A 24,593-nucleotide genomic window follows, 5' to 3' on the forward strand; every position below is an offset into this window, starting at 1 on the left:
GAGCAACTTCTGAGCACATAGCCAGGAGTAACCCCTGAGCGTTACCGGGTGTGGCCCAAAAACAAACAAAAAAAAAAAATTAAGGGGAGGTAGGTAGGGACTAAGTGGGAGGTAGCCTGTGCCATACCAATGAATGAACACAGGGCCTGTTATACATAGAAAGAAATGCAGTCTAGCCTTTGGAACTCTCCCCCCCCCCCTTGTCACACGATTGTGTTTGCTTTAGAAGTACAATTTCTCACCTCTTCAAAGTCTGCACCAGAAACACAATCAAAGCACCCATCTCTCTCTACTACTGGTCTTTTAAGTTAAGATGCTGATTATCTGATGTAATTCTCACACAGAAAGACAATGGTACCAGGTGAAGAAGCAGGAAACGTCTGCTGTGCAGTGTCTCTCAGCAAGCACCCCCAATTCCGCTCATCTTCTGATTACTATCTGCCTTCTCTTGCAGAAGCCACGTGCCTTTGCCAACATGCACTCTTCCAGCGACTTTTTGTCAACCTCTTGGGAGCTTATGGTGCTCGTGGACAACTCCAATGGAGAAGAGCTGAAAGCAGTCTCGCTGAGAGTGTCGGGAGATCTGCATGTGGGAGGAGTGATGCTCAAGTTAGTAGAAAAAATCAGTAAGTTACCGCCTCTTCATGATTTTTTTCTAGATTAAGGGGTGACCGGTCAATTCTAGGGGGAGCAACCCTGTTGTGCTTCCCATATGTCAAGTGTGCATGCCTTTGAGCCAAATCTCTAGCCCCAAGATTTCTCTTAAATTTGTTTGTTTGGCCATGCCCAGCTGTTCTGAGAGACAACTCCTGGTTCTGTGCTCAGGAGTCACTTCTGGTGGTTCTTGGGGGACCATATGGAATGCCAAGGATCAAACTAAGATTGACCATGTGCAAAGCAAGTGTCTTACCCACTGTGTTGTCTCCTTCTCCTTTTCCTCCTCCTCCTCCCCCTTCCTTTTTTCTCTTTCTTCTTCCTTTCCTTTTCTTTTTCTTCTTCTTCTGTCTCCTCTGTCTCCAACTCCTCATTCTTTTCCTCCTCTTTTTTTCCTCCTTCCCTTTCTCCTTTTACTTTTTCCTTCTTTTTTTCTTTTTTTTTTCTTTTTTTGGTTTTTGGGCCACACCCGGCATTGTTCAGGTGTTACTCCTGGCTGTCTGCTCAGAAATAGCTCCTGGCAGGCACGGGGGACCATATGGGACACCGGGATTCGAACCAACCACCTTTGGTCCTGGATCGGCTGCTTGCAAGGCAAACGCCACTGTGCTATCTCTCCAGGCCCCCTTCTCCTTTTCTTCCTTCTCCTTCTTCTTCTGGTTGTGCTCAGGGATGACTCCTGACTTTGTGCTCAGGGATCTTTTCCTGACAGGCTCAGAAGATAAGGCGACAGATATTGAACCCAAATCAGCCGTATGTAGTGCAAGTGCCCTACCCACTGTATTCTTGCCCTGGCCCATCCACTCTCCCTATTTAAACAAAGAAACAAGATAAAGACATCACACTTCATTCTAGAGTTGCTCACATCCCAGCTTGGAATCTATATATCTATTCTCTCTCTGTCTCTCTGTCTCTCTGTCTCTCTGTCTCTGTCTCTGTCTCTGTCTCTGTCTCCCCTCTGTCTTTTTTTTCTGTCTCCCCTCCCCTCTCCTCTCTTCTCCTCCCCTCTCTCCTCTCTTATATTCCCTAACTAAAACTTTTGGGAGAGGGAGCACCTCAGGCAGTGTTTATAGCTTACTCCTGGTTCTACACTCAAGGTTTACTCATGGCAGGGCTCAGGGCACCATATGCAGTGCTTGTGCTTATGTACTGTATGCAGTGCAGGCACCTTACCCTCTGTACTATCTCTCCCGCCCTAACTAAAACTCTTTACTTCACTTAAAAAAAGGAGAAATGGGGCCCGGAGAGATAGCACAGCGGTGTTTGCCTTGCAAGCAGCTGATTGAGGACCAAAAGTGGTTGGTTCGAATCCCGGTGTCCCATATGGTCTCCCGTGCCTGCCAGGAGCTATTTCTGAGCAGGCAGCCAGAAGTAACCCCTGAGCACCGCCGGGTGTGCCCCCCCCCAAAAAAGGAGAAATGTATCTTTGGGTTCTATAACTTGCCATCAAGAGGAAACTTGATCAGCCTAAAATTGATTAATCTATTTTCTTTGTATTTATAATGAGATAACAGTTTTGATCAAATCTTCATTGAAATATAATATATACTGAATAATACATATGGATATGTACACTGTTTCATGGGTTGTCACAAAGCCATGTAATCTCCCCTGATATGAAGAAATCGCATATTCCTGTACCCTAACCCAACTATCATACCTGATTCCCCTTTATTTCTTTCTCAAGAGTAACCATCTGCTCACAAAAGTAATTGTACTTGTATGTAAACTATATATAAATGAAGTAATGCCAGATGTGCTCTTTTAAGTCTGCCTTCTTTCACTTCACATTAAGCCATTGACGTTTAATCACGTGTTGCACAGAGTTCTGGCTCATTTCTGAATCAAGCATTCATTTTCCGTGTTATTAATGCCACTAATTTGTCCACTTAATTGTTGATGTGCCTCTGAGTTGTTTGTAAGGTCAGGTGCTCACAGATAAGGCTGATCTAGTATATGCTTTTTGGTGAGACTACATAGACATTTCTTTTAGGTATAGACAGACTCAAAGTAGAATGCCCTATAGGAAATTTCAGAGAGCATTTCTTCCTTCTACTAACAAAATTGAGAGCTATTTCTAATTTAAAAAAAGAGAACCCTTTTTAAAAAAGAAAATGCTGTAGAGGCTGGAGAGATAGCATGAGGTAAGGTGTTTGCCTTTCATGCAGAAGGTCATTGGCTTGAATCCCGGCATCCTATGTGGTCCCCCGTGCCTGCCATGAGCAATTTCTAAGCCTGGAGCCAGGAGTAACCCCTGAGCATTGCTGGGTGTGACCCAAAAAACCAAAAAAAAAAAATGCTGTAATGTTTAGCAAAAATAATAAAAGATTGGATAGTCACCCCAACATTGACAAAAAAAATTTCATTTTCATGCTCACTTTGAAGCCAAGATAGGATTCAGAGTTTTGAAGGTTCAGCTCTGCTCCCAGTGTCCACACTTTGGAAAAACAGGACCAGGGTACTGTGGTAAGAGTTGCTGAGAAGAATTCAGTATCTGGGGGCCGGGCGGTGGCGCAAGAGGTAAGGTACCTGCCTTGCCTGCGCTAGCCTTGGACGGACCGCGGTTCGATCCCCCGGCGTCCCATATGGTCCCCCAAGCCAGGAACAACTTCTGAGTGCATAGCCAGGAGTAACCCCTGAGTGTTACCGGGTGTGGCCCAAAAACCAAAAAAAAAAAAAAAAAAAGAATTCAGTATCTGTTTTACTGTGCTCTGTGCAGTCTTGCTTGGGGTGCAAGAGTGATCTAAGAGTGGAAAGATAATGCTGGTGTTAGTTCACATTTCTATTGAGAGAGAACTTAAATGCACGAAGCCCAATGAACCTGCTTCCCAGACTTTAAACCCCATTGCATGGGGCGTTTGAAGGGCAAGAACTTAACATGCTGCGAGGAATAAAATGTGTGTTTCTGTACCTCCCGGGTGTTTAGATAGGAGAATAGATTTTTGTCTCTGTGTTCTACTTGTGCCGCCTTCAAGACTTTGAAGAGAAATCCAGGATGGTTGATCCTAAGGTTGAAGCTGAGAAGTGGGTTCCTCTGGCTTGGTTCACATGAATTGATTCCAGAGGGCTTGCTCCAGAGTGTCCTTCATTGTTGTCTGTCATTTCTGCAGACATATCCCAAGACTGGTCAGACTTTGCCCTTTGGTGGGAACAGAAGCGCTGCTGGCTTCTGAAAACTCACTGGACACTGGACAAATGTGGAGTTCAGGCGGATGCAAAACTCCTCTTCACCCCTCAACATAAAATGCTTCGCCTTCGCCTGCCAAATGTGAAGACGGTGCGATTACGCGTCAGCTTCTCCGCCGTGGTTTTTAAAGCTGTCAGTGATATCTGCAAAACCCTGAGTGAGTACCTTTGGAGGGGTTTGGAGGGGAGCTATACCTTTGCATTTCCAGCAAATGAGGACAAAGAAATTAGGCATGACTTCTATTGATCTCAAACTGTGGGCTTGACAGAATGCTTTCTAGGAGGCAAACATTTCTTTTGGGAGTAGTGCAGGTCACAAGGGCCACCCTGCAGTATTCAGAGGCTACCAACAGGGGCCAGATGATGCCAGAGACTAAACTCAGAAAGAAACAACACATACGAGACATGCAATCTAGCCCTTTGAGCTATCGCCCAAACTAAAGAACATATCCCAAGATCAGGGCAGGAACCTATTTAAGGTTCCTAAGATCGCATCAAATAGAACATGACTGAAATAATAAAATAATGTGCCTAATTAAACAAAGTGGGATCAGAAAGATAATATAAAGTCTAAGGGGCTTGTGTGGCACCATGGTTTGATCCCTAACATATGGTCCCCTGAGCATGGAGCCAGGAGTAAGCCTGAACATTGATTGACAGGTACTACCCAACATTTTCCCCCCAAATAAAATATATTTATTTATTTATTCATTTATTTGGTTTTTGGGCCATACCCGGTGACGTTCAGGTATTATTCCTGGCTACGTGCTCAGAAATCGCTCCTGGCTCGGGGGACCACATGGGATTCTGGGGATCAAACCCAGGTTCATTCTGGGTCAGCAATGTGAAAGGAAAATGCCCTATTGCTATGCTATCACTCTGCCCACATCAAAATAAAATATAAATAAATAATAGAAATGGTTTCCTTGGAATTTTTGTCTTTTTTTTTTATTTCTCTTTAGATATTAGAAGATCGGAAGAACTTTCTTTGTTAAAGCCTTCTGGTGATTATTTTAAAAAGAAGAAGAAAAAAGACAAAAATAATAAGGAGCCCATCATTGAAGATGTTTTGAACTTGGAGAGTTCTCCAACAATTTCAGGTTCACCAGGTAAGGTTTGGAACCAATGTTTTGTTGTCCTAATTCATGAATATAAAATTTCTTAAGTTTTCACTTTCCCAAAAGCTTTCCTGCCCGCTGTTTCTCCTTTTCTCTTCTTCCTTCCTTCTCTCCCTCCAAAAAAGACCTGAAATTGCAGGGTTCCTCTGATGAAAAAAGGATATCAATTGATGTTAAGCAGTTTTAATAACATACGGTTTATATACTATCCTTTTTATTTATGCATTCGCATGTTGCCAGTGAATGTAAAATTTGAGTAGAGAGGCTGGAGTGATGATAGTACAGCAGGATAGTACAGTCTTGCATTCAGCTGACTCAAATTTGATCTTCAGCATCCTATATGGTCTCATTAGCATCATCAGGAGTAATTCCTAAGTTAGAACCAGGAGTAATCCCTGAGCATCATGGGTGTGGCCCCAAAACAAAAAACAATAAAAAGGAGGGTTTGTGGGTTTTTTTTTTTTTAAGTAAAAAGGAATGAATTCAGGGAAAAAGAGACCAGTTGTTGTCATTCATGAATACTTGTCTTTTTCTGATTCTATCTTCATGTGAATTTCCTGAATTCAATTTAATTTTGTATTAGTCATACAGGGACAAATAAAATCTGCAAAAGTATTATTTTTTTTTTCAGGAATAGACTATAGTACAGCAGGTAGGGTGCTTACCTTGGGTTCGATCCCTAGTACCCCATATGATCCCCCAGGCACTGTGAGGATCGATTCCTGAGTGCAGAGCCAGGCGTTATCCCTGAGCATTGCTGGTGTGGCAATAAATAATGAATAAATAAATGAATAAATTTCTGGCTTGCTTGCAATAGTAAGCAAGTACAGTACATATCAATATTTAAAAGAAAGATTATTTTCATTTCCCTGATGCAAATAAGATCCAGAATATTTATAAACCACCAGTAAGCTGGATTCATAGAATTGGAAAGTACTACTGGTTTACCCCAAATATCCATTTATACCAATCTGAGAGGTCTCCATTTCTTTAATAATGCTGAAACTCACAACTGAAATAGGTAAACTTTGAGTTATTGATAAAGAGATCATCTCTGATACTTGTTTGGGTTGATTTTGAAAACATCTGAAATGTTTGTGTATACCCAAGCTTATTCAGGCAATAACCTGTGTACAATTTCTCTCCCATCAGTTATCACTCTTCTTTATAAACATTTAAATGCAAAACCCATTTTAGTGTAATTATTGTTAGGAATGATTTTCCCAAGGTTCTTTCCCTCAAATTTTAGAATGCCTTCTCCCTTTGCCTTATAGTAAGTCCTGGTTTATATAGTAAAACCATGACACCTACCTATGACCCGGTCAATGGAACACCTGCATCATCCACCATGACTTGGTTCAGTGACAGTCCCTTGACAGAACAAAACTGCAACATCCTCGCGTTCAGCCAACCTCCCCAGTCCCCAGAAGCACTTGCCGAAATGTTCCAGCCTCGGTCTCTGATTGACAAAGCCAAGCTCAATGCCGGGTAAGTACATGGCTTCTTTGGGAGTTTCTCTGTGAACTGATGTTGATCAAATAGAAGAGATGTGACAGAGATGAGGGGTTGGGCTGTTTAATGTTTAAGTAGGCATGCTGAAGGACTGTACACTCTCAGAAGACAGTGCTCATTGTAACAACGTAAGAGACAAAACATTTAATTATTTCAGTAATTTAAAGTCTAACAGTATGGATGTTAGTAGCAGCTCAGTGGATTATCTTATGTGAATACTACTCTTTGCCTCTATATGTGTACAAAGTGTGTTTTAGAAAATATAGCAGATTATAAATGGGTCAGTGAGGAGATACCAGGTGGTCCTTTTTGTAAACCTCACCTCTCTCTTTGGGTACTCAAATGCACAAGTCCTTCCACTTGGTTTGATGTGGGCTCAGGAAATATACTCAGAATATTTCTCAAACCAAAAAAAAAAAAACCTTAGTGATATACTAAAGTATGTTGATATAAAAAAGAAAGAGTATTTCTCAAACCATCATTGCTTTCATAACTTATTGTTCACTCAATAAAGAGAAATGTATGAAATACTTTCAACCCCATCTGAGAGTCTACCACAGAAGTCTCAGTTTCTCCTTCCCATTATTTCCATTCTTCATGTTCACTTACTAACCCCAAGGTCTTTCCTTTTATAAGTTGCTTATCTTTCCCTCCTGCTCTGTGGTCTATTCCTGGCTTGTATTTTAAGTTCAAACCATACTCTCTCCTCAGATATTACCACTCAGTCCCACTCACTTCATGAAATTGATTCCAACAGCCTCCTTGTTCTCTTATTATGAGAATTAGTCTCTGCCAGTTCCATTAAGATTGAGAATACACCTAGGTTATAATTGTTCTCCCACAGGGTCTCATTTCAAAGATGTTTCAGTCTTTTACATGCATGGCATTCAACTGTCATCTTCTCTCTTCATTTTCTTACTTTTCATCTCTACCTCTATAACCTTCACCTTTCTGCAGATTTCAATGTTCAACTCTATATCCTGTCCTGGAGACAAGAACCCACATTTAGATATTTGCTGTATTAATATATATGAAAGAGTCCTCATGTTGGTAGGGGGATGGAGAGACCTTTCTCGGCTAGGTCAGGCTCCCGCAGCCCCTACGACCTGGCGGGTCTGAAGGTTGCAGGGTGACAGTGGAGACACTCACAAAGCAGTCAGGTGAAGTTCCAGGAGTCAGTCAGCTTTATTTCAAGCTCCTAACCACCATGTACCATTTCCTCACATGGCTTCTATGCTAAGCCTATTCCAAGCAGCCACTTTTCTGCTTCTTCTCTGGCTATCTTTGCCTCTGTCTCCCTTTCAGCTGCTCTCCAGGCTTCCTTGCTGACTGACTCCCTTCTGCTTATTCTTCCTTCTTTCTCTAACTCTCCTTCTTATTCTGTCTCCCCACAAGAAGACTCCTCTTCCCACCCATTCCACGTATGAGTGGTTTTGATCATTCAGGTGGGATAAACAAGAACTTGGGGGGGAAGGGATATCCACAGATATTTACATTTGAATTTAAATCTTTAGTAACAGCATGTCAGCATATGGCTAGTGTATTCTCTTGGGCTGGGCGATATAGAATATTCCATCTGAAAGTTATTGGCAAAAAAAAGTCATAGGCAATCAGTTAGAGCAAGCTTTGGATTTTATCCCCAGGTATAGAGATGAGAAGGTGGAGATGAGCAAGTGGAGTACTTCATAACTGAAGTACTGAATTTTATATATAAACATAATACAAATAATATGTTATATAATATAGAAAATGGCTTTTAAAGTGTGTAATACATACAAAATCGATGGACTCTTACAATTTTTCTAAGCTAAAAACTATTGACTTGTATAACTTACTCTCTTGATTTTTTGCACACCCCTCTTATAACTTATTCTATCACTTTCCAGTTGGCTGGACTCTTCACGTTCCCTTATGGAGCAAGGCATCCAGGAGGATGAGCAGCTACTCTTACGATTTAAATACTACACCTTCTTTGACTTGAATCCCAAAGTAAGATAATTTTTCTCATTTTCCAGTGTATATGAATAGAGGTGGTCAATGAGTTTGTTTGTTTGTTTGTTTTTGGTTTTGGGGCCATACCCAGTGATGCTCAGGGGTTACTCCTGGCTATGCACTCAGAAATTGCTCCTGGCTTGGGGGACCATATGGGACTCTGGGAGATCGAACAGCAGTCCTTCCTAGGTTAGCACGTGCAAGGCAGATGCCCTACCACTTGTGTCACCCTCCAGCCCAATATTATTTCTTTATAATAATCTAAATTCATTAGTACATCCTTCAGTTCAAATCTTCAGAATTAGAACTATAAATGCTTTCTAGTCTCTAGGTTTTCATCTTTTGGTCTCTAGAAAATGTGGTAAACTGCCTCCAAGTTAGCAGCATCTCTTGGGGTCTTTGAATGTTCACTCTGGGTGAGCCCTATCTCTCTACATTCACGGTAATGGAGGAAAAAGAAAAGGAAGACTCATAGGATGCAAACTTTATTTGAAACTTTATTTAGACATCCTGGTTTGCAAAGTTTTTCATAATACATTCGTTTCAGGCATTCCACTCCATCAGTGTGACCTCCATCATTGTTCCCAATTTCTTACCCAACCTCCAAGCCTGTCCCTTTAGCAGGCACATACTAATTTATTTTATATTGCTTGTTACAACAAAATTTGTTGTAACAAAATTTTACTACAACAAAAGGGTTTTTTGTTGTTGTTGTTGTTTTGGTTTGGTTTGGTTTTTGGGTCACACCCAGCAATGCTCAGGTGTTATTCCTGGCTCTACGCTCAGAAATCGCCCCCAGCAGGCTCGGGGGACCATATGGGATGCCAGGATTCGAACCAATGTCCTTCCACATGCAAGGCAAATGCCTTACCACTGTGCTATCTCTCCAGCCCCACAACAAAATGTTAAGCGGAATTACCAAAATAGTAAAAGAAAATTTGTGAAAATTGTTATTACAATGATGTTACTAAAATCATTGAGAATTTACTGGCCATTTGTTTCTTGTTGAGCCTTCTGTGTTTTTATTTATTAAAGTTAGTGGGTTTGGGGGCCAGCGAGGTGGCGCTAGAGGTAAGGTGTCTGCCTTGCAAGCGCTAGCCAAGGAAGGACCATGGTTCGATCCCCCAGTGTCCTATATGGTTCCCCCAAGCCAGGGGCAATTTCTGAGTGCTTAGCCAGGAGTAACCCCTGAGCATCAAACGGGTGTGGCCCGAAAAACCAAAAAAAAAAAAAATTAGTGGGTTTCTATGCTATTTTTATGTCTAATTTGCTGTGCTCCTACTGAGTTGTCAGTATTGTAGAATTTGGAGGTATTGTATGGCCACATATGTGGTCACATGTTCCAGAAGTTCTATATGTAGAGCTGGGGTGATTCTTGGCCTGTCCCGTCCAAAGGAATCCCCAGAGCTTTAAGCCCAAAGAGTGGTGTACCTGTGAATGTCATTGACTTAGCATTTCTTCCAAGTTAGAAGTGAAACTGGGACAATGTCACTGATTTAATTCATAGAAGGAAAAGAGTTGATATAACAAGCCAGGTTCTTATAACAAAATAGGACCTCCAGTTGACCCAGTCAATTCACAGCAGAATTGATGAACTCTTTGGTCATAAGAAAGAGGCACTGCTATAGATTTCAAGACTTTAGCAGGTAACCAATTCCCACACAAAATTTACTAGAATAGCTGAGTGGTGAAATGGGTCCTCTGAGATCCTGCCCCTTCCTTGCTCCTGATTTGCCTTTCAGAGAAGGTCAGCCCTTCAGTGACCAAGTGTAGAAGCACTAATAGGGTTGCCACACCAGTGCCACTGGAGAGGGATGTGGGGCCAATGGCATTGTGATGTAGCTGCTTCTCAATACCCTACTTGGTAATAATTCTATTTACATGAGCACTTGTTTGAAGAATTTGACCCTGATCTCTTTCCAGTGCAAACTCTATAGCAGTATTTCTGGCCCCTCACATTTTGATTTTAACTCTGGCTCATCTTAGCTCCCTCTGCCTCCCTAACTGGCATCTTATTCAAAGAAAATCTCATCTCTTATCATTTCTCTGGAGATCCTGGGTTATCTTTCTCTTATGCCATTGAATACATTCGGACCTCACTTGGAGTTCCTAGTGCATAATTTCTAGAAAATAGTGGCAGAAGAACAAATGTTGGATCTCCTTCGCTAATAACTCTAGGAGAAATTACTGTACTGCTTTTCCTAAAAACTGTTTTTGTTTTAAGAACTCTGTGAATTATACAGTTCTTCAAGTTTTCTTTTTCTGCTAGATCCAAATTCATATGTTTCCTGTGATTTCACTTTAAGTTTCACTCCTTATCCAAATTTCTTCTTTTCTCGCTTTATTCCTAATATAACATAAGCTGTCTTGTGCTAATCATTCCTGTAAGCTGCCTTTATTATTTTCTGAAATTTAGTCATACAGAAATAATACCATTTGGGCATTTTCAAATATCCAGGTCACTAGTTTGGTCCAAATCTTTCTATTCATCATGCCCAGTTGTTTACTTATTTGGAGAAATACAAAATGAAACCAACCATTCTTTGGTACTTAAGGTAACCAAAATCTTTTTCAAAATGTGTATAGTAATATTTGTCTTTATTTAATTGGATAATAAGATTTAGTAATCTGACTTGTAGCTAGCATAGTTTGACAACAGTGGTGCTTGTTGATATTGTTTGAAAACGGCAGCGATGATGCAGTGGGAGGAATCTGTGATTCTGATAATCACCAATTCATATACCCTATATATATTAATATACCCTTATATCTTGTCTACAGTAATTACTTGTTGCCTGACTTAATCTTGGAAGAAAATGATTTATTTGACATTATATTTGGTACCAATGGAGAAATAGCTTGTCCTCAACCAACCTCATGATTCCCCTGATGTCAGAGCTATAAGTTCAACAAGAATCCTGCCCTCAGACTTCCCTGGTCTGGAAAGGAGCTTTTCTCTGACCTTGGCAGCATTGATCTTTCCCTTCACAGAATCACTACTGAGTGAAATTTCATAACTCATACCTCTAATTATACCAGAGTAGTAGTTTTTTTTTTCCTACAAGTCAACAGTAGACTCGTTGGAGAAAGAGCCGTATCTGATTCACTTTTTGCCCTCTACTCATGTGTGCTGCCTGTATGTTTATATTCAGACTTTCATGTTTTCTCAACTTCACCTTAACTCCTTGGCTCTGGGGAACAACCCAACAGTTTCCTTTGCAATAGATTATCTATTAATTCCATTGCATTGGCAATTTTGTTTCATGTTAAAAGAAAGAAGTTCAAGAACCAGAGCCATAGTGCTACAGAGAGGGTGCTTGCCTTGCATACAGTCAACTATGCATGTTGGGAAGTTTGCTTCCCAACACCCCAGATCGTCTCTCAAACCCCACCAGGAGTGACCCCTGAGCACATCTGCATGTGGCAAATGAATAAATAAAATGAAAGAAAATATTGGGGGTTGGAGATACCTGAATCTATGCAAAATGAATTGCTCCATTGTATTTATTGTTGTCCCTCTTAAAGGTATTCAATACCTTTATTATAATGTGAATAATTTTCAATTATGTAATTATAATTACAATAATGTTGCTTAACGGTTTGTAGAGAAAAGGCACATCCGGAGTTTCTTTTGTTGCTTTTTGTTTTGTTTTGTTTTACTTTGTTTTTCAGGTTATTCCTGACTGCACTCTGAATTATTCCTGGCAGAGCTCAGGGGACCGCATGGAATGATGGGAATCAAACTGGGTTTACCCACATGCAAAGCAAGTGCCTGATCTGCTATATTACCTCTCTGGCCCACTTTTTTCTTTTTTCTTCTTTTTTTTTTTTTTTTTGGGTGGGGGGAGCAGGACGATTAGGTACATCTGCTTTAACAAAAGGCCTGAATAATGAAATCTGCCCCTCAGCTTATAGGGAAACTTTAGAGTGAGGTTCCAGGTCCTCAGTGAGATGTGAGTGTCAAATAAAATCTTAGGAATTGTGAGATCATTCTAGGCACCCTATTTCTAAAACCCACACAGCAGGGTCTGAAGAAGTGGGGTAGCAGTGAAAAAGTAATCACCAAGCCAGTCAGGAAAGTCAAGGAGTCAATGGCTTTTAAACATGTCTTCTTCCAAGTCTCTGAGCACCCAGCCGAAACTAATATTTTTTTTATTATTATACCAATATCCATCTAGTAGGAGGGGGAAGGTCAAAAGTGAAACAAAAGTACCTATCCAATGGTTTAAGGAAGGAGGAAATTGGGGGAACACCTTTTTGATAGCTGGGTGTCATCTTACATGTGAGCAAATCTGAAAAGAAAAGCTAGAATTCAGCTGGTCTCACCAGAGAAGCCTGAGTTCGCAGTAAGCACTGGTCTTCATCTGCAGTTTGTCAGCACATCTTTGTTCTCTGTCCATATTCTTTCCCAGCACCCATTTGTAGAAGCAGGTAACTTCTGCCCTACCAATAGTCTTTCAAAGAATTGTTTTATTTGGTTTGAAGAAGAGTTGTCTTAAACTACAAAAACTTTTACTAAGTGGATATATGTTCATATTTTCTTGTTTATAGTTGACAATTTTTTATTCTATTATAAAGAAATTTTCTGGGGCCATAGTGATAGCACAACGGGTAGGGCATTTGCTTGGCATGCAGCCAACCTTGGCTCAATCCTCAGCATCCCATATGATCCCCTGAGCCCTGCCAGAATTCCTGAGTGCAGTACCAGGACTAACCCATGAGCACCACAAGGTATGTCTCTCCCCCATCCCCCCAAAAAGAAATTTTCTATTTCTTAAAAAACACTGTCTCAAATTGATAACCTAAGCAAAAGAAAGATTCACTCACTAAGTTTTAAGTCTTCATTGACTGCCTCTAAGAAAGAAAAGCTTTACTGAACAGCTTACATTACTCTCACTCAGACTCCTCCAGCACGAATATATTGAACAACCTAATAGGCCAGTACACAAAGAGACAAAAAAATAGACAATAGTTTTTGGTTCAAATCAAAGTTTAGCAGTTGCACAGATTATGTGGACTTTTTTTGAAACTGTGAGTTAAAGTGGGGGTTGGAGGTGGTCAGTTGCTTGTTTTTTTGGTATATACTAAAATGGATGGATGGATTCGTTTGCTTTTTTTAGTAGCCATGTCTTTTGCTAGCAGTATAATTCCATGACCCAAAATTCACTTGTTCTAAATGTACAGTATAATATTCCTAGTTCATATCCTATAATTATATAGCTAACACCACATTCTGATTTGAAAGCAACTTATCACCCTCTTAAGAGTTTCCTCATAGCCAATCAGTTCTACCTCCGGTTGCAGCTTCAGATAACTGCTGGTCTTTGTTCTCTCTCAAGTTATGCCTTTTGGAGAAATTCTATATGAGAGGATCTTGCAGTATGCAGTCTATGTTGCTTCACTTAAAATTGTTTGAGGCTTATTTGTACTGTTGCATGGATCAGAATTGTGTTCTTCCTCCTGCTGAATTGCAGCCCACTGTCCGGGAAACATTTTGTTTCTCCACTCACACTAGGGACATTGGGTATTACCAGTTTGGGGTTATTATGAAAAATGCTAGTATGAGTATTATCCTGTGTATTATGTAAGAGTTCATAAATAGGGGCCAGAGTGATAGATAATACAGTGAGGAGAGTATTTGCCTTCTATTTACATGGTCAACCAAAGTTCGATTTCCTGTATCCCATATGGTCCCTTGAATTCCACCAGGAGTGATGCCTGAGTGTAAAATTAAAAGGAGTTAAATCTTGAGCACTGCCAGGTATAGCAAAAAGAAAATAAAACAAAAATCTATCTTTGAGGCTGGAGCAATAGAACAGCAGGTAGGGTGTTTGCCTTGCACGCTGCCTACCTGGGTTCACCCTGGCAACCTATATGAGTTGAACTATGAGTGACTTCTGAGTACAGAGCTAAGAGTAAACCCTGATCACTGCGAGGTGTGGCGAAAATTAATTAATTAATTAATTAATTAAAGAATTCATAAGATAAAGACAGATTTTCTTCATATTTCTATTCCAATCTTACGAATATCCCCATAATTAGCTTTGCATTTGAATTCCTTTGCCAGAAATTTTCAAATTTCTGATAAACATGCCTACACAATGATTCACCTTTCCCTTTTATCTTACAGAAGCAGTCCTGGCTTATCTGAACTTACTTCCAGTTTTCATAATCCCTATCAGGTTTTTCCTCAGTATGCACAAGGTTAAGGCAAAAGGGAAAATAAACTCATGCTAATCTACTTCTGATAAATTCTGTTTTTCTATTCCTCCATGTTCTCTTGAACATACTGTAAAATAGATGTTCACTGTAAAAAATTAATTAAGCATAGACGTTACTTTACACATGTAGTCTTTGGGTTTTGCAAGAAGCAAAGTTCTGTAAAGAGATGCTGGAACTGGTCATGCAGCCATGAGTGGACTTTACACCCAAGAGCTGCACACCTTAAGAGGGCTGAGATGGTAGATTTTATGTTCTGAATAATTTACCACAAAGCTTAGTTTTGAATGTCAAGCATTTGGGACCAGGGCGATAGTACAGAGAGGAAGGTACTTGCTTAGTGCACAGATAAACAACCCCAGTTCAGATTCCCAGCACCATATATACTCCCCACGGCATTATCAGGAGTCACTCCTGAGCACAGAACGAGGAATAACCTCTGAGCATTGCTGAGTGTGACCCAACTCACCCTTTAATAAATAGAATAGGGGCTTGAACGATGGCGTAAGCTGTTGGGAGTTTGCCTTGCACGTAGCTAACTAGGACAGACCATGGTTCAATCCCCTGGCATCCCATATGGTCCCCCAAGCCAGGAGCGATTTCTGAGCACATAGCCAGGAGTAACCCCTGAGGGTCACCGGATGTGGCCCCCAAAAAGCGAATCAATAAATAATAAAATAATCTCTGCGGTTTTGAGTTGGAGGGTTCTGAGCTAGCAAATCAGAATGAGAGGTACAGCTCTTCTCCTTTATCCTAAAGTCACTTGTTTTTACTACCTAAAGAAGCATACTCAGAATGGAGGCAGTGAGACAGAGAGACAGTGCAGAGATTAAGGTGCTTTTCTTACATGCAGTCAACCCCAGACACCACATATGGTCCCTCAATCCCTGAGAAGCACAGAGCCAGGAAAGGCTCCATTGTCTGGTGTGGCCCAAAGTATACTCAAATTAAAAAAGAAAAAGAATGAACTCTAAGGTAGATTTGCATGACTCTTTAGAGTGATTCTAAAAAAATTGAGAAAGTAAATTCTGAATTCATAAATAAATTGCTCTGTGTTGGAAAGTTGGAAAGTTCTCTGATTCAACTTTGACTGATATAGGGAAGAACTTCTGTTATTTAAAAATCTCTGCACTGGGGCCGGAGAGATAGCACGGAGATAGGGCATTTGCCTTGCATGCAGAAGGACAGTGGTTGGAATCCCGGCATCTCACATGGTCTCCCGAGCCTGCCAGGAGCGATTTCTGATTATAGAGCCAGGAGTAACCCCTGAGCGCTTCTGGGTGTGACTCAAAAACCAAAACAAAAAAAAAATCTTTGCAGTGAGAAATAGAACTTTCACCCTCCTCTCACCTACATACACCATTTCTTTCTTCAGTATGATGCTGTTCGAATTAACCAACTCTATGAGCAAGCACGGTGGGCCATTGTCTTGGAAGAAATCGACTGTACAGAGGAAGAAATGTTGATCTTTGCAGCACTACAGGTACAGAGACTTTTGTTTTCTTTCTGTTGACTTTGCTTTAAATAAAGAGCTAAGCAGAGATCAAAGAGATAAGACAGCTGGCATGCATCTCCACAGGCTCAATCCCCAACAGTCCAAGTCTCCCATGCCCAACCAGAAGTGATCCCTGAGTGCAGAACCAGAAGTAATCCTTGAACACTGCTATATATGGTCCACATCTCCAAAATAAATAAATAGATAAAAATAAATAACAAAAAATTTTAAAATAAGAACTAAGCAGAGGGAATACATTTCCATTAAAAATGCACTTCACAAGGGCCGGAGAAATAGCATGAAGGTAGAGCGTTTACCTTGCATGCAGAAGGATGATGGTTCGAATCCCTGCATCCCATATGGTCCCCTGAGCCTGCCAGGAGCGATTTTTGAGCATAGAGCCAGGAGTAACCCCTGAGTACTGCCGGGTGTGACCCAAAAACAAAACAAAACAAAAAAAAAGCAGTTCAAAAGTCAGAGCAATAGCACAGCAAGGAGAGCGTTTGCCTTGCATGCAGCCAACCAATCAAGGTTTGATGCTGGGCATCCCATATGGTCCCCCAAGCCTGCTGGGATTGATTTCTGAGTGTAGAGCCAGGAGTAACCCCTAAGTGTCATCGGGTGTGTCCAAAAAATAAAAACAAATGAACAAGAAAAAGCACTTCATCCCCTACACAGCGCAAATCCTCTGTGAACCTCAGTCTTACACTTGTTTTGTTTTGTTGAGGGAAGGAGGGGTCTACTCAGGAGATTTAGGAGCAAGAACCCGCAGATGCCCAAGTGATGCTTGGGAAGTGAGGATGAGCTCCAGGGCTACACTGAGCAATGCTCAGAGGACTTTGTACTGCCAGGGAAGGACCAAGTTGGTCATGTGCATGCTAGGCATAACTAAAACACTTTACCATCTCATGGCTCCACCTTGTGCTTCTTTTCATTTTATTAGTTTATTTTTATTAAGTTACTGTGATCTACAAAGTTTTTCATAAATAGTTACTTTACAGATTCAGTGTTCCAACATCAATTCCACCAGCAGTGTGCTTTCTCCTGCATCAGTGTTCTCCAAGTTTCCTCCCATCCCCCAGCTTTTCTCCCTGCAGTTCTAGAGCCTATATTTTATGTCTTGCTCCAAAATAACTTAAAGCAATGGCAAACAGAATTATTGAAAAATAAATCAACAGAAGTCAATTTGCGATATAAATTGCTGCATGATTTTGACATGTAAATAAATTAAAATCATGTAATATCTAGAAAACAATGCCTATTTCATTTACATAAATAAGTTTTCAAAACTGGTTACCTGAAATATACTGCAATTAATCTTATTTTGTACTTGGTTCTTTTTTTAACAGTTAATAAATGCATTTATGATAGATATTTAGTCTTTGAGATAGCATGGAAAGTTAAGTTTTGTTTTTATGTTCTTTTATAATAATACCTGTATTTAAGCACTATTAGTATAGACATGTTTGTAGTTGGGTTTCAATTATAAAAAAAAGAACACCACCCTTAACCAGTGCAACTTCTCACCACCAATGCCCCCATCTCCCTCCTCCCCTACCACCTGTCTGTATTCAAGGCAGGCATTCAATTTCTCTCTCTCACTACCATTGTCATGATAGTTGTCAGTGTAGTGATTTCTCTAACTGCATTCACCACTCTTTGTGATAAGTTTTATATCATGAGCCGAGCCGCTCCTTCCAGCTCTCATCTTAATTATCTCTGTATATTATTACAATAATGTCCTTTTTTATTCTATAGACAAGTGAGACTATTCTGTGTCTATCTCTCTCCCTCTGACTTATTTCACTCAACATAATAGTTTTCATGCCCATCCATATATAAGAAAATTTCATGACTTCGTTTTTCCTGATGGCTGCATAGTCTTACTTTGTATATATGTACCATAGTTTCTTTATCCACTCACCTGTTGTCAGGCTTCTGAATTGTTTCCAGATTCTGGCTATTGTACATAGCAATACCATGAATATAGGAGTGGGGAAGGCATTTTTACATTGTGTTTTTGTGTTCCTAAGGTATAGCCCTAGAAGTGGTATAGCTGGATGATATGGGAGCTCAATTTACAGTTTTCTGAGGAATCTCCATATTGTTTTCCATAAAGCTGGACTAAATGGCATACCCACCAGCAGTGAATGAGGGTTCCTTTCTCTTCACATCCCACCAGCACTGATTGTCCTTATTCTTTTTTTTTTTTTTGGTTTTTGGGTCACACCCGGCAGTGCTCAGGGGTTACTCCTGGCTGCCTGTTCAGAAATAGCTCCTGGCAGGCATAGGGGACCATATGGGACATCGGGATTCGAACCAACCACCTTAGGTTCTGGATCAGCTGCTTGCAAGGCGAACACCGCTGTGCTATCTCTCTGGGCCCTGATTGTTCTTATTCTTTGTGATGTGTGCCAGTCTCTGTGGCATGAGATGGTACCTCATTGTTTTGATTTGCATCTCCCTGATGATTAGTGAGGTGGAGCAATTTTTCATGTGCCTTTTGGCCATTTGTTTTTCTTCTTTGGAGAAGTATCTGTTCATTTTTTCTCCCCATTTTTTGATGCAGTTAGATTTTTTTCTTGTTAAGTTCTGTCAGTACCTTGTATATCTTAGATATTAGCCCCTTATCTGATGGGTATTGAGTGAATAGTTTCTCCCATTCTGTGGGTGGCCTTTGTATCCTAGTCAGAGGTACAGAAGGTTTTCATTTTATTATAGTCCCATTTGTTTATCCCTACTTCCACTTGTTTTGGCAGTACTGTTTCTCCCTTGAAGATGCCTTTAGTCTCAATATCATGGAATGGTTTACCTACGTGTTCTTCTATATACCTTATTGTGTTGTGTCTGATATTCAGGTCTTTAATTCATTTGGATTTGACCTTTGTGCATGATGTTAGATGTTTGGCATTGTTATGCATCTCATCTTCCAGCTCACCAATTTTGTCCTTAGCTGCTGTTACTCTGTTGGAGAGGCTTTCCAGTGAGGTTTTCATTTCTTCTACTTAGGTTTTTAGTCCTGTTTTTTTCTGTTTGGACTTTTCTGATTTCTATATCCTCTTGATTCTTATTTCTGGGTTATTCAGATAGATCCATGCTTTCTTTGATTTCTATGAGGATTCTCCGTATTTATTCTCTAAACTTCTTATCTGAGAGGCTAAATAGGTGGTTGTCAGTTTTCGTGTCATCAGAGCTGCCATCTTCATTCTCTATGCATGGTGTTGGCCTGCATTGTTTTCCCATTATTAAGCATGTAGTATGTATGGTGTTTTCTATGTGTTGGGTTGGGTTCATTGGCTAAAATATTTGCATGGCCACAAAGCAGAGTGACCATGCTCTTCTCTGTACTTGGTTATTATCATGTCTTTCCTATCATGCTTCTTCCCATGGCAAGCTCAACTGGGAATAGCCAGAACTAAGTTGAGTTTAACTAACTCTCAGTCTCTGGCAGGTTCTAACTAAAATGTCTCATGCAGGCATGAAATTTCCTTCAAGAAGAGACTTAGTATTACAAGAAAATGCCTTCAAAGAAGAAACAGCTAAAGAAAAGTTTCTCAAATTCTGATCATGGCCCCTTTGCAACCTGACCCTATCAGTTGGTCCCCCGCTGTCCTGCTGTTGTCTCCACTTTACAGTTTTCACCTCTTGAATATCCTGGGGATAGGTTGGGGAATGCTGAGCTGCTTCCTGTGTTTTTGTACCATTTCTAAAGTTTCTGTTTCCTTGTAGTACCACATCAGCAAGCTGTCACTGTCAGCAGAAACACAAGATTTTACCCAAGAGCCCGAAGTCGATGAAGTGGAAGCCGCACTTTCTAACTTGGAAGTTGCACTGGAAGGTGGCAAAGCAGACAGCACTTTGGTGAGAAGTTTTCCTCTGACCTAGGAAGCTAACTCGGTTCTCACTTGGTTCAGATATAGATATATAAATTTCTTTTTAAAAATTAGAAATAGGGGCTGGAGAGATAGCACAGTGTTTGCCTTGCATGTGGCCAACCCAGGAAGGACCTGGGTTCGATTTCCAACATCTCATATGGTCCTTGAGCCTGCCTGGAGCAATTTCTGAGCTAAGAGCCAGGAGTAACCCCTGACAGACACTGGGTGTGACCCAAAAAACAAACAAACAAAAAATTAGCAATCTCCTGATTTTGGAGAAAGAAAAAGTCTTCCTTCATCTGACAAGCTTAATCCTAGAAACAACTGATTAGCTTTGTAAAGTGTTTTCATTATTAGAAATGAGCATTCTTGGGCCAGAGGGACTCTTCCTTATAGCAGGAAGACTCTTACCTTGTACATGGTCGAGAATCGCCACCTGTGAATTTCGAGCCTGCCAGAAGTGTTCCTGAGCACAGCAAAGTATAATGTCCCCTTCCCCACCAAAAAATATTCATACTGTGTTTCTTCTATGATAAATTGGTAGGTTTGAGGGAAAGACTGCTAGGGGTTCAATTTTCTCGCATGGAATTGGTCTCCTAAAGAAAAATTGACTAGGTTGAGAAGTCAGAGATGTGCCTCACCCAGCTTCAGTTTTGGGCACCACATGGTTTCCTGAGCATTTCTGGGTGCAGCTTTGGATATCTCCCAGCACTGCAGTCCCTGGGTATCCTTAGCACCACATCCTCAGGTCCAAGCATTGAAGCAGGTTAGTAAAGCCAGGTGAATAAAAACTGCTAATGGAATCCCTGAGCCTCCTGTGCATTATTTGGGAGGGAGAAAGGGAGACAGGAAGGGAGGAAGGAAGGGAAGAAGGGAGGAAAAAAGAGAGGGAGGGAAGGAAGGAAGGAAGGAAGGAAGGAAGGAAGGAAGGAAGGAAGGAAGGAAGGAAGGAAGGAAGGAAGGAAGGAAGGAAGGAAGGAAGGAAGGAAGGAAGGAAGGAAGGAAGGAAAAAAGAGAGGGAAGGAAGGAGGAAAGAAGGAAAGAAGGAAGGAAGGAAGGAAGGAAGGAAGGAAGGAAGGAAGGAAGGAAGGAAGGAAGGAAGGAAGGAAGGAAGGAAGTCACAGTGAATTAAAAAGGTATTGGATAGGGCCCGGAGAGATAGCACAGCGGTGCTTGCCTTGCAAGCAGCCGATCCAAAATCTATGGTGGTTGGTTCGAATCCCGGTGTCCTATATGGTCCCCCGTGCCTGCCAGGAGCTATTTCTGAGCAGACAGCCAGGAGTAACCCCTGAGCACTGCCGGGTGTGACCCAAAAACCAAAAAAAAAAAAAAAAAAAAAAAAAAGGTATTGGATAAATACTAGTAGATAAAAATGAGTCACTATGTTTTGAAGAATTTAGTGTGTGTTCTCTTATGACTAATTTCCTTACAGAAGAAAAACGTTATCAGATTAAAGCAGACACTCATACAAACTAATGCCAAGATTCTATAGAGGTTCAAAGTCCTGTCTCACCTACTTCCTCACCTACATTGATACAACGAAAGTCTGATTCTTCTTATTATACATGGTCTTTTCCCTCCTCCCTCCTCAAAATGGATTTGAGCCATACCTGGTGGTGGTGAGCAGGTCCTCCAGACTCTGTGCTCTAGGGTCACACGCTGCCATCATTAAAGGACCATGCAATGTCAGGGGTCACACCACACCTGGGTCTCCCAGCATGGAAGCACACACCCTAGTTCTTCCAGCTATCTTCTTAGGATCTCCCTAAATATTCCTAGTCATCGATGATACTCAAATGCGGATTCCAAACCTGCATCCACCAACATTGCAGAATGAACTTTGAGCCAAATTCCTTTGGTGAGTGTAATCAGAGAACTGGAATTTCTGCCTCGAGCAGTAATAAACATTGTTATGTTTTGCTTGAGCCTAAAGGCAGTAGTTTCTTCCTCAAATTTGTAATTTACTTGGTAAATACAGAGAGTTATTGGACAATGTTTTTTATCTCTTTTTCATGTGTGTGACATGTAATACTATTATACACTGACTCATTAAAACTCAATTCAAAAAACACTCAAATTAAAATCAAGAAATTTTGCCAACCAAATATATGGCTAGTGGAACTGTGGAACATAACATGTGTTTTATCTTTTTGTTTTGTTGTTGTTTGTTTGTGGGCCACATTTGGCTGTGCTCAAGGCTTACTCTAGGAAGTGCACTCAGAGACTGAATGAGGGTTGACTGAGTGCAAGCCAAGCACCTTACCTGCTGTCCTGTCTTTCCAGTCTCAGTTTTCTCTCATTTAATTAATAATTTTAGATGTAATCAACTTCCTGTCATAGATGGCAACAATTTGAACAGTGCAGATACACTGTCAGCTATACCTGTGCTTAACTGTTTATGAAATATTATGTCTTTTTTTCCCTCAGGAGGACATTACTGATATTCCTAAACTTGCAGATAATCTCAGATTATTTAGGTAAGTCACCCTGATGGGGGAAAGGGTCACTAATAACCAAATCTTGCAGGTAAAAAGAGTCCAGGAGTTGCAACTGTTCATCCATTAGACACATTCGTGGTTAAAAAGTGGAGTATGTGCTTTGAGGTCAGACAATGAGTCAAATCCTAGCACCATGGAACACACGTGTTGGTTGACCTTCGATTCTTATGTTTTTGAACTTCAACTTCCTAATCTACTAAATGGATATATATTTAATTTTCATATCATAAGACACACTTTTTCCCCCAAAAGTGCATCTTATGGAGCAAATGCTGCCTAGAGCTGAAACCTGAGTGCAGGGGAGGAGAACATCTAAAAAACTATGTGCATCTTATGATCAGGTGCGACTTATAGCGTGAAAAATACAGTACCTCCTATTCAGTTGGCTGAAAGGATAAAATTATATAATATACGTGAAGCATTTATTTAGCAAGTATCTGGGTCATAGCCTGTGTTGAAGAAATGGAGTTGAGTGACTGGAGTTATAGTACAGTGGGTAGGGCATTTGTCTTGAATACAGCTGACCCTAGTTCAATCCCCAGGGCCCCATATGGTCCCTCTAGTTCACCAGGAGTGATCCCTGACCAAAAAGCCATGAGGATCACCAGGTATGGCCAAAAGAAAAATAAAAGTGGGGTTGAAGAGATGATTGTAGAGAGTTTAAGGTGCTTGCCTTGGATGCTGCTAACCAAGATTCAGTTCCTAATGGCACCACACTTGGTTCCCAGGAATAATCTCTGAGCACAGAGATGGGAGTAATATCTGAGCACAGCCATGGAAGGAAGGAAGGAAGGAAGGGAGGGAGGGAGGGAGGGAGGGAGGGAGGGAGGGAGGGAGGGAGGGAGGGAGGGAGGGAGGGAAGGAAGGAAGGAAGGAAGGAAGGAAGGAAGGAAGGAAGGAAGGAAGGAAGGAAGGAAGGAAGGAAGGAAGGAAGGAAGAGTGGGTTCATCATTAGTAATGAATGAATATGCCAAAATGGAGCACCCATGTCTCTTGTACTTTGATCGTAAGCTTAAAGAGTAGTCATCTGAGTTTATCTACCTTTCCTTGTTAAAGTATTTCTAGTGCACTTAACTGAAGTCAGTCTGAAACTATTAAAAGGCAGGGAGGTTTTTTTCTTTTTAATAGAAAGAAAGAACTGTCACAGTGCCAAGTTGTGTTATGATGAAAGGAATAAGGCTTCTTTGAAGTTCTATTAGCTGCTTAAATCACTTTATAGTTTGTTGACTTTTCTAACAATCAGACACTTGGCTGGGTCGGTCGACTTAAAAAGAAACACGGTTGCTTTTGATAGTCCATGGTGCAGAGAAAAACTCAGAAAGCATGAACAATGATTGAATTAAAAAACCAGAAACAAGCTCCCAAAGATAACAGTACTGGTCACTGGGTGTCTACTGGATTTTATTGGTTGGTTTTCAGGTAAGATTAGAGAATATAGCTGGGACAATAAGGCTGTTAGTTTCACTCTGTTACAATAATAAATGTAACATTATACTATTATAGTCAAAAAGAAAAATAGGGGAAATGTAATAATATAAATCCACAAATAGTTCTTTTGTGGGGAAGGGGACACACCCATGGTGCCCAAGCACTATTTTTTTTAATATATTTATTTGAGCATCATGATTCTAAACAGGTTTGCGGTTGGGTTTCAGTTATAAAAACCAAAAACACCGCCCTTCACCAGCACAACTTTTCACCACCAATGCCCCCATCTCCCTCCTTCTTCACTCCCTGCCTGTATTCAAGACAAGCATTCTACTTTCTTCACTCACTACTATTGTCATGATAGTTGTTAGTGTAATTATTTCTCTAACTTCTCACCACTCTTTGTGGTAAGCTTCATATCACAGGCAGGTCCTTCCAGCCCTCATCTCTATTATCCAGGGTATTATTACAATAATATCTTTTATTTTATTTAAATCCCATAGATGAGTGAGATTATTCTATATCTCTCCCTTTGACTTATTTCATTCAGCATAATGGTTTCAATGTCCATCCATGTATAGGAAAATTTCATGACTTCATTTTCTGACAGCTGCAT

At 40.7% G+C, this 24,593-nt stretch overlaps 1 protein-coding gene across 1 annotated transcript in view; it reads left to right on the top strand.

The window, feature by feature from the left end:
• The first annotated feature begins 475 nt into the window (after window positions 1-475).
• Window positions 476-24,593, top strand: part of FERMT1 (FERM domain containing kindlin 1) — a 40,230-nt gene continuing 16,112 nt past the window's right edge. Inside the window, exons 1-8 of the mRNA XM_049779204.1 lie at window positions 476-626; window positions 3,765-3,998; window positions 4,803-4,949; window positions 6,233-6,446; window positions 8,357-8,459; window positions 16,057-16,164; window positions 19,906-20,037; window positions 22,479-22,528. Of these exons, the coding sequence (XP_049635161.1) occupies window positions 476-626; window positions 3,765-3,998; window positions 4,803-4,949; window positions 6,233-6,446; window positions 8,357-8,459; window positions 16,057-16,164; window positions 19,906-20,037; window positions 22,479-22,528 (1,139 nt within the window). The remainder of the gene's footprint in view (window positions 627-3,764; window positions 3,999-4,802; window positions 4,950-6,232; window positions 6,447-8,356; window positions 8,460-16,056; window positions 16,165-19,905; window positions 20,038-22,478; window positions 22,529-24,593) is intronic.

This window comes from Suncus etruscus, chromosome 9, assembly GCF_024139225.1.
Source record: "Suncus etruscus isolate mSunEtr1 chromosome 9, mSunEtr1.pri.cur, whole genome shotgun sequence".
Classification (NCBI taxonomy): Eukaryota; Metazoa; Chordata; class Mammalia; order Eulipotyphla; family Soricidae; genus Suncus; species Suncus etruscus.